Source organism: Petromyzon marinus, chromosome 14 (genome assembly GCF_048934315.1).
Source record: "Petromyzon marinus isolate PM22_M1 ecotype Great Lakes invasive population chromosome 14, UKy_Petmar_22M1.pri1.0, whole genome shotgun sequence".
NCBI lineage: Eukaryota > Metazoa > Chordata > Hyperoartia > Petromyzontiformes > Petromyzontidae > Petromyzon > Petromyzon marinus.
In genome coordinates this window covers 572,142-585,851 of record NC_133680.1, presented here as the reverse complement: position 1 = coordinate 585,851, position 13,710 = coordinate 572,142, and the positions used below count along the sequence as shown (strand labels likewise).

The following is a 13,710-nucleotide window of genomic DNA, read 5'->3' as shown; positions in this document are numbered from 1 at the left end:
CCGGGGCCGACTCGCTGCCACACCGTGCGGCTCGGTCGTGGCCGAGATGATGGTGGTGGTGATGATGATGGCGATGATGGCGGTGGTCGACGTGATAATGCAGTAGGTAGAGATAGTGATGCTTGTAGTGAGCTGCGCTACGAACCCGGCGACCTGAATTCGGTCAACACCAGTAAACCGGTCTTGGGCCTCCCCAAGGTTGACTCAGTCTCAATGAATAGCTAGTGTGGTGTGTAAACATGTTGCAATGGTGGTAATAATGATGGTGATGGTGGTGTTCGTAACGATGATAGCAGATGACGACCACGATGATGACGATGATAACATTGACGTTTATGACAATCACAAAGCAAAATTTGCCAGTGATGATAAGTGTGTTGATGGTGGTAGAGGTTTTAAAAATTATGGTTTTGAAATTCATGATGATTCTGATGGTGGTATGATGATGATGATGATGATGCTTATAATGACGCGAGTGGTAATGTCGCCGGTGGTGGTGACGACGCTGTTAGTCATCCTGATATTGAGAACAACGCCGTCGGCGGCGGCAGTGTAGTTGACGACGGTGATCGTGCACCCGTCACGACGACGACTGTGCACGCGCTCCCTCTTGCCCGGCCGACAGACGCTGAACTGCGTGACCCCGGAGAGCGAGAAGAACGTGGAGGTGAGCGTCAAGGTCCTCGACTGCGACACCATCACGCAGGTCAAGGAGAAGCTGCTTGACGCCGTCCACAAGAACGTGCCCTACTCCCAGCGGCCCAAGGCCATCGACCGCGACCTCGGTGAGGCCCCCGTCGCCTCGGCCGGGAACCGCGCGCCTCGCGTGGAGGAGCTGGCCAGGAGATGATGGGGAGAAGTTAACGTCGCGGTGGATAGATCACGGCTCGCGATGACGACGACGATGATGACGGTGGTGGTGTGCGGTGGTGGCGTGTGGTGAGCAGAGTGGCGACAGGGCCGCATGGGGCGCGTGATCCTGCAGGACGAGGACGTCACCACCAAGATTGAGAACGACTGGAAGCAGCTCAACACGCTGGCGCACTACCAGGTGAGACTCGCGCACCACCAGGTGAGACTCGCGCACCACCAGGTGAGGCTCGTGCACCACCAGGTGAGGCTCGCGCACCACCAGGTGAGACTCGCGCACCACCAGGTGAGGCTCGTGCACCACCAGGTGAGGCTCGCGCACCACCAGGTGAGACTCGCGCACCACCAGGTGAGACTCGCGCACCACCAGGTGAGACTCGCGCACCACCAGGTGAGACTCGTGCACCACCAGGTGAGTCTCCCGCACCACCAGGTGAGACTCGCGCACCACCAGGTGAGACTCGTGCACCACCAGGTGAGACTCGCGCACCACCAGGTGAGACTCGTGCACCACCAGGTGAGACTCGTGCACCACCAGGTGAGGCTCACACAGAGACCCATAGGCCCACACAGGGTACTTTGTTAAAGCTGTTTCTTGGTAAGAATGGCGTCATGGAGACGTTGGCGAAGCTGAACTGGGACGATCTCGGGGGAAGCGCTGAGCGTAGTGGCTCCCACGAGCGTGGGTCGAGCGTGAGACGAGCGTGGGACGAGCGGGCGGTGCGTGCGCTGTTGCCGTAGGTGGCCGACGCATCCACGGTGGCGCTGGTGCCTAAACAGACGGCATCCTACAACGCCGCCAACTCGCTGCTCTCGCGCTCCGTCAACAAGTATGGTGAGTACCAGCCAGGGTACCGTCCAGGGTCCCGGCGAGTACCAGCGAGCAGAGTGCCGGCGCTACGTCGTGCGCTGGGTGCGTGGGGACCAGAACGAGGCTCCGGGCACCTCGTTTGAGCCTGCCAAGCTCACGGTGGTTTGGCACCGTTTAGTGTTGTTGTTGGTGGTGTTGTTGTTGGTGGTGTTGTTGTTGTTGGTGTTGTTGTTGGTGGTGGTTTTGTTGTTGTTGGTGTTGTTGTTGTTGGTGGTGGTGGTGGTGTTGTTGTTGTTGGTAGTGTTGTTGGTGGTGTTGTTGTTGGTGGTGTTGTTGTTGTCGGTGGTGGTGTTGTTGGTGGTGTTGTTGGTGGTGTTGGTGGTAGTGTTGGTGGTTGTTATTGGTGGTTGTATTGGTGGTTTTATTGGTGGTAGTGTTGGTGGTGGTAGTGTTGGTGGTGGTAGTGTTGGTGGTAGTAGTGTTTGTGGTGGTAGTGTTTGTGGTGGTAGTGTTTGTGGTGGTAGTGTAGTGGTGGTAGTGTTGGTGGTGGTAGTGTTGGTGGTAGTTGTGTTTGTGGTGGTAGTGTTGTTGGTGGTGGTGTTGGTGGTGGTGGTGGTGTTGGTGGTGTTGGTGGTGGTGGTGTTGGTGGTGTTGGTGGTGGTGGTGGTGTTGGTGGTGGTAGTGTTGGTGGTGGTAGTGTTTGTGGTGGTAGTGTTGGTGGTGGTAGTGTTTGTGGTGGTAGTGTTGGTGGTGGTGTTGGTGGTGGTAGTGTTGGTGGAGTTGGTGGTGGTAGTGTTGGTGGTGGTAGTGTTGGTGTTGGTAGTATTTGTGGTGGTCGTGTTTGTGGTGGTAGTGTTTGTGGTGGTAGTGTTGGTGGTGGTAGTGTTGGTGGTGGTAGTGTTGGTGGTGGTAGTGTTTGTGGTGGTAGTGTTGGTGATGGTAGTGTTGGTGGTGGTAGTGTTGGTGGTGGTAGTGTTTGTGATGGTAGTGTTGGTGGTGGTAGTGTTGGTGGTGTTGGTGGTGGTAGTGTTGGTGGTGGTAGTGTTTGTGGTGGTAGTGTTGGTGGTGGTAGTGTTTGTGGTGTTGGTGGTGGTGTTGGTGGTGGTAGTGTTGGTGGTGGTAGTGTTTGTGGTGTTGGTGGTGGTGTTGGTGGTGGTAGTGTTGGTGGTGGTAGTGTTGGTGGTGGTAGTGTTTGTGGTGGTAGTGTTTGTGGTGGTAGTGTTAGTGGTGGTAGTGTTGGTGGTGGTAGTGTTGGTGGTAGTTGTGTTTGTGGTGGTAGTGTTGGTGGTGGTGGTGGTGTTGGTGGTGGTGGTGTTGGTGGTGTTGGTGGTGGTGTTGGTGGTGTTGGTGGTGGTAGTGTTGGTGGTGGTAGTGTTGGTGGTGGTAGTGTTTGTGGTGGTAGTGTTGGTGGTGGTAGTGTTTGTGGTGGTAGTGTTTGTGGTGGTAGTGTTGGTGGTAGTGTTTGTGGTGGTGGTAGTGTTTGTGGTGGTGGTAGTGTTGGTGGTGGTGTTGGTGGTGGTAGTGTTTGTGGTGGTAGTGTTGGTGCTGGTAGTGTTGTTGGTGGTCGTAGTGTTGGTGGTGGTAGTGTTGGTGGTGGTAGTGTTGGTGTTGGTGGCAGCCACGGTGTTTTCTCACCGGGCTGGCGCTGATTGTAATGGCAGGGAAAACAAAACCCACAGAGCCGGGAGCAGCAAGCGGAGGCCACGCGGAGTGAGGGGAGAGCCGCGTAAGGTGGCGGTGGTGGCGACGTGGTGTGCCACGTGGTGTGCCACTTGCTGTGCCACGTGGGGTACCACGGGGGGTGCCACGGGGGGTTTCACGGGGGGTACTGTGGGGGGTGCCACGTGGTGTGCTATGCGGGGTTGCCACGGGGGGGGGTGCCCTTTGTTATTTTTGGGGTGTTTCGCTTTTAAATGTATTTATATTTCCCCCATTTCACCGTCACGGTCTCGTGACACGAGGTGAGATAAATTGCCGGCAATGTGGGAACGCCGGGCCCAGCCTGCCGCCACTCTCTAGCCACTCCCCCGGCTTCAATAAACAGGAAACCTCCATCCCTCGCTCCTCGGCTGAGCCATGCCGCTACATCGTGGCTCCCTGCTGGTGGGCCCTCATTACCATGTGTGGCACGGCATGCGCCGCGCCTTTTAATTAACGGGGAAATTGCTCGCTACTCGTGCGCCGGCACCGACGCCACCTCTGAAGTGCGGGAAATTAGGAGTTAATTTCCACGCTCGCTTCTTACTCGGGCGTGGAATTGGCATGCTCGCTCGCCACCGCCACCGGCCGTGGTCGTTCGCTGCCTCTGCCCGCCCGGCGCGACGCGCGATATGCCGCCGGCGCGGTGGCACGCGGTCCGGCCGTGCCAACGTCGTGACTGCGTGGTGCCCGCGGTCAATTCTCGGCACCGCCACGGCCGAGCCGGGACCACAAGCTGAGCTCTCAGTGCCCTCGCCTTGCCTAGGCTGGTGCAAGGCTCAAGGCCTCCCTCTTCTCCTCTGCTGTGACTGACGGCCTCTCTCATATAGACTCACACAGAAACCCATAGTCTCACACAGAGACACATAGACTCACACAGAAACCCGTAGACTCACACAGAGACACATAGACTCACACAGAAACCCGTAGACTCACACAGAGACACATAGACTCACACAGAAACTCGTAGACTCACACAGAGACACATAGACTCACACAGAAACCTGTAGACTCACACAGAGACACATAGACTCACACAGAAACCTGTAGACTCACACAGAGACACATAGACTCACACAGAAACCCGTAGACTCACACAGAGACACATAGACTCACACAGAAACCCGCAGACTCAAACACAGACCCATAGTCTCACACAGAGAACGATACACTCACACAGAAACCCGCAGACTCACACAGAGACCGATAGACTCACACAGAAACCCGTAGACTCACACAGAGACCGATAGACTCACACAGAAAACCGTAGATTCACACAGAGACCGATAGACTCACACAGAAAACCGCAGACTCACACAGAGACCGATAGACTCACACAGAAATCCGTAGATTCACAGAGACCGATAGACTCACACAGAAACCCGTAGACTCACACAGAGACTGACAGGCCCACACAGAAACCTCCGCCTACTCGCCCGCACGCCCTCCTGCTAAATCAGTTGCCCGCCGATTGCCCGCTCGCCTGACCATTGATTGCGACCTCCGGTTCGCTGGCTCCTCTGCGTCCCCGCGCAGAGAGCATCATGAGGCACCCGGGCAGCCCGGACTCGCTGCGCTCGCGCACGCCCATGATCACGCCCGACCTGGAGAGCGGCACCAAGCTGTGGCACCTGGTGAAGAACCACGACCACGCCGACCAGAAGGAGGGCGACCGCGGCAACAAGATGGTGTCAGAGATCTACCTCACGCGGCTGCTCGCCACCAAGGTGAGGAGACGCACGCAGACCCCCGCTCCCGCGGTCCCTCTCACCAACGAGGTGGTCGGCCTCTACTGGCATACCTCCGTGGACCTCGCGGACCTCCGCGCTCCCAGACTCTCGACCTCCCGTTAGATGGCTCCGAGTCGAGGAGGCTGCGAAGTCCGCCTCGAGTCCACCCGACGATGATGGCGACGACCGCCGAGACCGTCGTCGCGATGCATGTGTCGGTCGGGACGGCGCATCGCTCACGCTGGCGGTTTCGCCGTGTGCGGTGGCCCCGTCGCAGGGCACGCTGCAGAAGTTTGTGGACGACCTGTTCGAGACGATCTTCAGCACGGCGCACCGCGGCAGCGCCCTGCCCCTCGCCATCAAGTACATGTTCGACTTCCTGGACGAGCAGGCCGACCGGCACGCCATCCACGACCCGGCCGTACGCCACACCTGGAAGAGCAACTGGTGCGTCGTGTGTTGTGTGTGTGTGTGTGCGTGCAAGCGGGAGTGCACGGGTCAGCACGCTGCACGACATACCTGGCGACCCGACTTTAATTTCTGCTCAGGTCCAACACCAATGATGATTATCTGAACCGGTCCTAGGCCTCCCCTAGGTCGACTCAGCTTCAATTGAGTACCTGGTGGGATGAGAAAACATCGGCACTTGGGAGACAAAGGCATGCCGGCCAGCACTTGCCCCAACAGCTTATAAAATGTGTTGCTGTTGTACAAGCAACTCGTGGTCAGGTTGGCTAAATGGGTTCACCTGGTCATCATGACAGCCAATACTTAATTTCTCCCCCCCCCTCCTCCTCTTCTCCCCCTCCTCCTCCTCTACCCGCCCACCCACCCTCCTCTGTACAGCCTGCCGCTGCGCTTCTGGGTGAACGTGATCAAGAACCCGCAGTTCGTGTTCGACATCCACAAGACGAGCATCACGGACGCGTGCCTCTCTGTCGTGGCCCAGACCTTCATGGACTCGTGCTCCACCTCGGAGCACCGGCTGGGCAAGGACTCGCCCTCCAACAAGCTCCTCTACGCCAAGGACATCCCCAACTACAAGCACTGGGTGGAGAGGTGAGCGCCAGGTCGAGGGGATGGGAGAGCGGTGGTGCGCCGTGCTACGAACCCGGCGACCCGAATTCGGTTCCCGCTCACGAACGATAACGGCGACGAATATTTGAACCGGTCCTGGGCCTTCCTTAGATCTACTCGGCCTTAAGTAAGTACCTGGTGTGATATGTAAACATCAGTAATGGGGAGATGAAGGCAGCCGGGCGTGATGCTGGCCACCCACCCCCTCGTGTGCCGTGTTGACGCAAATAAGTGCCGGCTTCATGGTCCAAATTTGCCAAATTTTAACTAACGAATCTGCGAATGACTCTTCGGATCGCGTCCGTAGCAGCGATCTTCACCATCCCATGCTGGCTGAGCGGCTGCTGGCCCCGGTTCCCTGCCCTAGCGAGCACGATCGACCCAACGGGTTCCTCTCCTTCGTCACCTCTCTGACGTTTGCACACGTGTCCTTGTCTTTGTGTTTGCGCGTGTGCGTCCACGGTGCGTGTGTGCACGTGTGCGCATGCGCGTGTCTCCATCTCTGCCGCAGGTACTACACGGACATCGGCAAGATGCCGGCGATCAGCGACCAGGACATGAACGCCTACCTTGCCGAACAGTCGCGCATGCACAGCAGCGACTTCAACACCATGAGTGCCCTTAACGAGCTCTACCTGTACGTCAGCAAGTACAAGGACGAGGTGGGGCTCGCCACGACGCCAACGCCGCACTCGAGCACCTCTTCCTTCGTTGTTCTGATGATGCTCGTTCACCCAGGCAGGCCTCTAGGCTCTTGTTCAGGAGGGCCCTGCCAAGTGTTCGCAGTAAGGGGGTCGATGCTGCTGCTGCTGTGTGCGATCCCGATTGGAATAAATCCACTCAGAACAGGGGGAGAACAAATACAGACCATCGGTGATCAGGCTGAGCATATCAGCTCGCTCTGCTTGAGAACGCGGGTTACTCACGAGCAGCCTAGAATAGCAATGCCCGGCAATTGGATCATTCGTTATTGTCCCTTAGTGTACGTCCTCGATGGAGATGGAGCAATGAAATCAGCCCGTACGCAGAAGCTAGACGGATCGTTGCTTTGGGAGACTTCGATCGATGGCTACGTCTTGGGGTGGCTCTTATCCAGCAGCAGATAGATCACAGTTGAATCGTAATGCGACGACAGATTAATGTAGCTCTGTTGCTCTCGGCCCCCCCTGTACCCCCCATACACAGATCCTGGCCGCACTGGACCAAGATGAGCAGGCCAAGCGGCACCGCCTGGCCTTCAAGCTGGACCAAGTGATCTCCTGCATGTCCGGGGACAGTTAGAGGTCACCGCATCGCCAGTGCCGCAACCACCACCGCCGCCATCGTCGCCACCACCGCCGTCACCGGCCGGGTGAAGTGTTGCTTATTTTAGTTCTTTATTTTTCCTCCATTTGGTTTTTATTCTTTTATAAAACACCGCCGTCCGTCTGTCCTTGCAACCATCCGACTGACCGACCGAGAGGACGCGTGACGGTTTGGTGTTGCCGCACTCGGGCGACCGGACGTCCCGCTGCGACACGCCCGGCTGCGCGGTTCCACGGTGGTCCGCGATGGAGCGCGGCGAAGCGCGCGCAAGCGACCGTCCACACGCACCCGCGGGTCGGCCTCCCCTCTTCACTTGCCGGAGGAGCGGCTCCACCCGGGAGTCGACCCCGTGACCTCTACACGGCGTGGGGAAAAGGCCGTTTAGACCCCTGGGAGGGACGCGGGGAGGCGCGGTGACATCTTCGCCCTGCGGGAAAGACCGACGGAAGAGCAGGAGAAGGCCCGGGGAGATCCGGGGGAGACCTGGCAAGGGGCTGAGAGTCGGCGTTTGTTGGAGAGATCGACCGGAGAAGCGGCCTGCTCCGCATCGCTCCGACACCGCTGCTCCCGCCGAGCACGAGGAGGACTGCAGCTTCACGGCCCCTCTCCCACGTGGACTGCATTCTTCCATCCCGCTGCTTCGATCGTGCACACTCGACACCGACACGGAGCGCTCTGCTCGTGTTTTGCTTCGTCGCGTATCCGTTGGATCTTCCGAATGTTTGTTAACCCCAGGCACGCCCCCCGCGGAAGAGCCGACGAGTGACTGACGGGGGCCTGAACGCGGGCACCACTCACCGAGACTTGGTGAACCGTGGGCGTCGTTATCGCGCCCCCCTCCCCAAACTCGCCCCCCCCCCAGCATGTCTTGCACAAAGCATCGATGCTGCGAACGATGATGCGCACGCGACCCATTTGACGGAGACGAAGATTGTTTGAACGGCTCGAGAGAAACGCAACGGCTTCGGATCTTCGCTGGGGTCGTTTTGTAATTTTATTTTTTAGAAAAATATCCCCCTTTTACGGAGGGGAAGAAAATGAGACAAAACGCACGCACATGCACATGCACGCACGCACACACGCGCGTCTAAATTTCGGCCTCGCGTTCGCGTAGCGTCCATCTGCAGGGGCGGCTCCGCGCTCCCCGGCACTCGGGGCTCCGTGCCGTCTTGACCGCCAGTATTGAAGCGTCGCGTCTCCTTCTCCTGTTTACTCGAAACGACAAACTGTGGTTGTACAGCACAAAAAAAGGAAGGGGCGAGCGAGACGGAGCGCCGCCCATCCCCGTGGTCGCGCCCTCTCGGTGTTTGAGCGACCCCCACGCAGCGGCGAGCTTTTACCGCACCCAGTCTGTCCGTCGGCTACAAGTAAGGTCAAGGGTGGGGGGGGGGGAGACTGGAATCCGCTGCGAATTTTTTTGGGTCTTGTCCGTTTGGCCAGACGCCGAGTTTCAACAAACGAAGTGAAAGGAGGAGTTTTGAGATGCTGCTGTGTGCACAGCTCGCTCAGCCGTATGTCCAGTGTCGCTCCAGTCTATCGAACATTATATGGCTGCTGCTGTAGCTGCTGCTGTAGCTGCTGTAGCTGTAGCTGCTGTAGCTGCTGCTGTAGCTGCTGCTGTGGCTGCTGTAGCTGCTGCTTGTGGCTACTGTAGCTGCTGCTGTGGCTGCTGCTGTAGCTGTAGCTACTGCTGTAGATGTAGCTGCTGTAGCTGCTGCTGTAGCTGCTGTAGCTGCTGTAGATCTAGCTGCTGTAGCTGCTGCTGCAGCTGCTGCTTCTGTAGCTGCTGTTGATCCCGGGCTGGCGTGTCCACGGCGGCTGGTGTAGAGCGAGCGAGTGGGCGAGTGGGCGAGCGAGGCTGCACAGGGAGCTCCGGATGACCGCGCTGGTTTAGAGTTCGGTCGCTCTCTGTGCCGCCGCCGTGACCCGAGTGTGGCGTCGCCCGTTCGCCGCCTGGCAGTGTTACCGGAGCGCGGGTTTATGCTTTACACGCGCACACGCACACACACGCACACGCGTGTACACGCGTGTCATTGTGGCAGTGCCAGAAGACTCCACTGTGTTGGGTGATCCTATGGACCTCAGCTGCCTTGGGGGGAGGGGGGTGATGCTCGGTGTATGAATGATGATGACGACGACGACGATGATGGTGATATCGATTATTATTATGATTATTGCTCTGTTGTTATTATTGTTGTTGATGTTGTTGTTGCGATGTCGAGCCGCCCGCGTATAAAGTCGAAACCCTCCTCCCCATCCTGCTCCTCCGCGCTCCACGTCTCTTGGCGCGTCGCGATTGTGCGTGCGTCTGTCGAAGGAACCAACTCGCGTCCCCCGCCACCCCCTGCCTCTGCCCCCCATCCTTGGGTCGCGAAGCCCCGGACCCCGGCTTGGTGACCCGCCAACAACTCCCACCGCCCGGCACGGCCGCGTCGACGGAACGAGAGAGGCAAGGAGCGACGCGGCTCGGCCGGCTTCAGGAAGGCCCCCCCCCCCGCCCCGCCAAAAACAAATCACGGCCCCCCTATCCCCTTCCCTCGGAGCGCATTTGAGTGATGGGGGTGGATTCATCGACGATCCGGATTCACCAAAGGTCCGCGCGCCGCTCCCCTGCCTGCGGGGTGACCTCCAGCCTCTCGCGCCGGGCGTGGGGAGCCACGAGCAACGTCGCTCGTTACGAGAGTGAGAGAGAGATTGAGAGAGAGAGAGTGAGAGAGTGAGAGATTGAGAGAGAGTGAGAGAGATTGAGAGAGATTGAGAGAGAGTGCGAGAGAGAGAGTGACAGAGAGAGAGTGAGAAAGTGAGAGAGAGAGTGAGAGATTGAGAGAGAGTGAGAGATTGAGAGAGAGTGAGAGAGAGAGAGTGACAGAGAGAGAGAGTGAGAGAGTGCGAGAGAGAGCGCGCGAAGACAAACTCGACGTCGGCAGTAATTTATTTTGCTGTGAAGCTACGCCGCGTGGAGGAGCGTTGGAGTTCTGTGCGTGACAAGGCATCACGGTGGCGGAGAGGTTTAATGTCTGTGCGTGTACATACCATTTGTAATAAATCACACATCCAAATGTGTGCGCGGCGCGGTGTGCTTGACGCGATTCCGACCCTCGCGCCCCCACGATGGGAGTGTCGCGATGTGATGATTGGGGGGTAACAGCACGCCCTCGCCACTCGTGTGCTCTCGCCACTCGTGTGCTCTCGCCACTCGTGTGCGCGCGAGTGCGCGAGCGGTGGCGCAGCGGAGAGCGCTGCGCTGCCAACACGGTGACCCGCAGGGTTCCATTCCCGCTCACGACCAAGAGCTGTGGCGAATATCTGCGCCAGTCCTGGGCCTTCCCTGGTTCGACTCGGCCTCAAATGAATAACTGCTGCGGTGTGTCCATCATCATCACGAGAGGAAGTCTCCGGACGTGTTTCTGGCTACGTCTCCCCCGAGTGCGCCGTTCATGGGTGCTCGCTAACAGCACTTGCCCCAACAGGCTGTGAAAGGCTATACGGGGGATCTGTGTATGTATATGATCATAGACTGGTAACCCTGAGCGAGCCCCCTCTCTGCTGTTTATCGGCATTAGCGTCACACTGCACAGTAGGCAAATGACTCTGACGCAGATGATGATGGGGATATATTTGTAATTTGCAGACTCTGCCATGTATCGTGCGTTCCTCGCCCCACGCCACTCGCCCTAGCGTTGTGTCACGATATATTTTTTTCCAATTAGTCGCGATTAATTAGAATAATAATTGACGATTATGAATATTAATTTCCGAGGTCCCAGTGGGATCGCGAGCACACTGCTCGCCACGAGGCGTGCACGACGGATCATTGCCTCATCCACGGCGCTTTACAACAATTGTACATCCCATGATAGTGGTGAAAATAAAGAGTGGGGTTGTTAAAAGTGGCGGTGTAGTTAAGGTGACAGGAGGACAGGTGGGAGTGGTTAAGGAAGGGTAGGCTTAGAGATAGTGCTAGTGATTGGGGGAGTGATTAGGGTTGACCTTGAACAACAATCACCCTGATCTGGGAAACTCGGCCCGGTTAGCACAGCGCTTGGATGGGTGACCACCACGCAGGGGCTTGCCAGCTGTTGTAGGCGCGGGCCTGCCAGGCGTGGCCAGGAGGAGGCGTGGCCAGGAGGACGCGCTGGGGTTGTCTCCGGGGTCACCGCGATCCCAGACTCGTGGCAATTGGTGGCCAAGGGTCCCAGTACAGCAGCAGCAGCACCCTCGTAAAGACGAGTCTCGAGACTCGGCGATACTTCCCCTGAGCAGAGAATCGCAATTAGTATTATTACACTGTGTAACAATTGTTTTTCTGTTCCTGGGTCGTAAGTGTTATTTGCTAATTGCTTATGCCTCAAAAATACAGAAAATGGCTATGATTCCCCACAAACTTTGCTTTTGTGACCAGGACAGTGATATTTAGAAATTTACCTATTTTCCAGAACATTCCAGATAGATTCAGTGTTGAGTAAACTTGGAGTAACTTCCAGAACATTCTAGAACTTTCCAGTAATATGAATGGTAGTATAAATACAGGGGCCTTAAGCCCACCAGTTCAGTTTAGTTCCAGCTGCCTAAGTGGATACATATGTGCATTTTTCTGAGATGGCATCAAGAGGCGGCAAGCCTCCGGCAGACGCATTTTGCTATTTCTGCGGCCAATTTATCAAGACGAGCTAAAAAGTACTCTGTGGAAGCATCTGCTAAGATGTGTGAGGCCTACTAGGCATATTTCGGCATTCCTGTCAGGGATCAAAACAAACCCTGGGCACCTCATTTCACATTCTAAAAACTTTTAATTTTAAAATGTTTTACAATTTTCAATGTTATTAAAAAAATACAATATATGAAAAATTTTGCGAGAATCTCTTACACATTAGTCATGAGTGAAGTAAATATATTTTTGTAGGATGGTACAGAGGGGAAAATAGAGCCGTGAAGTTCGCTATCCCAAGAATTTGGCAGGAACCCACTGATCACTCAAGCAACTGCTACTTCTGCATGGTGGACCCTTCTAAACGTCGGACTGGCAAGAATGCACCTGCTATCACGTATCCGGACCTTCCTTCATCCATCGCCCTGGTGCCACACTGCCATGAGCTCCCCGTACCCACTCCTCCGAGCAGCCGTATTTAGAAGAGAGCAGCAAGTCAGAGAGAGAGGAAGACTTTGTAGACCCAGATGACGATTTGAGAGGTGGAGCTGAGGAGAGAAACCCATACTACCCCAACCAAAAAAACCTCAACAACTTGATCAGAGATATTGGTATCACCAAAGTCCAATGCCGAGCTTTTGACGTCTAGGCTCAAGCAGTGGAACTTGTTGGATGAAAGTGTGCCAGTCGCAGATCAGAGGAAGAAAGCATCACCAACCTTTTTGCAGCTTCTTCACCTGTCAAGATGGGCTCTGCTTCTACCACAATGTGACCAGTCTGTTCGATGCAATCGGAATCGCCTGTAATCAGAATGAGTGGCGCTTCTTCATTGACAGCTCATCAAGGTGCCTCAAAGCCGTGCTGCTCCATAATGGCAACAAGTACCCGTCTCTTCCCCTGGCTCACTCGGTGCACCTCAAAGAGGATTACAACAGCATCAAGACCTTGCTGGACGCCGTGAAGTATGACGAGTATGGCTGGGAGGTCATCGGAGACTTCAAAATGGTGGCATTCCTGATGGGTCTCCAAGGCGGTTTTACCAAGTTTCCCTGCTATCTTTGCCTTTGGGACAGCAGGGACACCAAGGCGCACTACCACAGGTGGGACTGGCCACAGTGGAACGAGTTCTCCATGGGGAGGAACAACGTCAAGTGGGAGCCACTGGTGGACCCCCGGAAGGTGCTGATGCCACCACTGCACATCAAATTGGGCCTAATGAATCAATTTGTCAGAGCTGTAGATAAGGAGTCGGCAGCCTTCAAGTACCTTCAAGACTTCTTCCCTAAGCTGTCTGAGGCAAAGGTCAAAGCCAGTGTCTTCGTCGGACCACAGAAAAAGAATATCCTGGGGAGCAATTAATTCCCCAAAAAGCTCACTAGTAAGGAGAAAGCGGCTTGGAACAGCTTTGTCGCAGTGGTTCATGGCTTCCTGGGCATCACAAGGTCGAAAACTACGTGGAGCTGGTTGAGACTGGTGGAGAACTACGGCGCAATGGGATGTAGGATGTCCCTAAAAGTCCACATCCTTGATGCTCATCTTGATACATTCAAGAACATGGGAGTGTACTTGGA

The 13,710-nt window shown here is 56.2% G+C and overlaps 1 protein-coding gene across 1 annotated transcript in view; it reads left to right on the top strand.

Annotated features, from left to right (window-relative positions):
* The window catches only part of LOC116942492 (plexin-A1), a 161,752-nt gene extending 151,202 nt beyond the window's left edge, over nt 1-10,550 (top strand). Inside the window, exons 25-32 of the mRNA XM_032954492.2 lie at nt 626-785; nt 948-1,051; nt 1,612-1,705; nt 4,916-5,106; nt 5,387-5,556; nt 5,956-6,168; nt 6,698-6,848; nt 7,372-10,550. Coding sequence (XP_032810383.2) covers nt 626-785; nt 948-1,051; nt 1,612-1,705; nt 4,916-5,106; nt 5,387-5,556; nt 5,956-6,168; nt 6,698-6,848; nt 7,372-7,467 — 1,179 coding nt within the window. The 3' untranslated portion in view covers nt 7,468-10,550. The remainder of the gene's footprint in view (nt 1-625; nt 786-947; nt 1,052-1,611; nt 1,706-4,915; nt 5,107-5,386; nt 5,557-5,955; nt 6,169-6,697; nt 6,849-7,371) is intronic.
* Nucleotides 10,551-13,710: the final 3,160 nt, after the last annotated feature.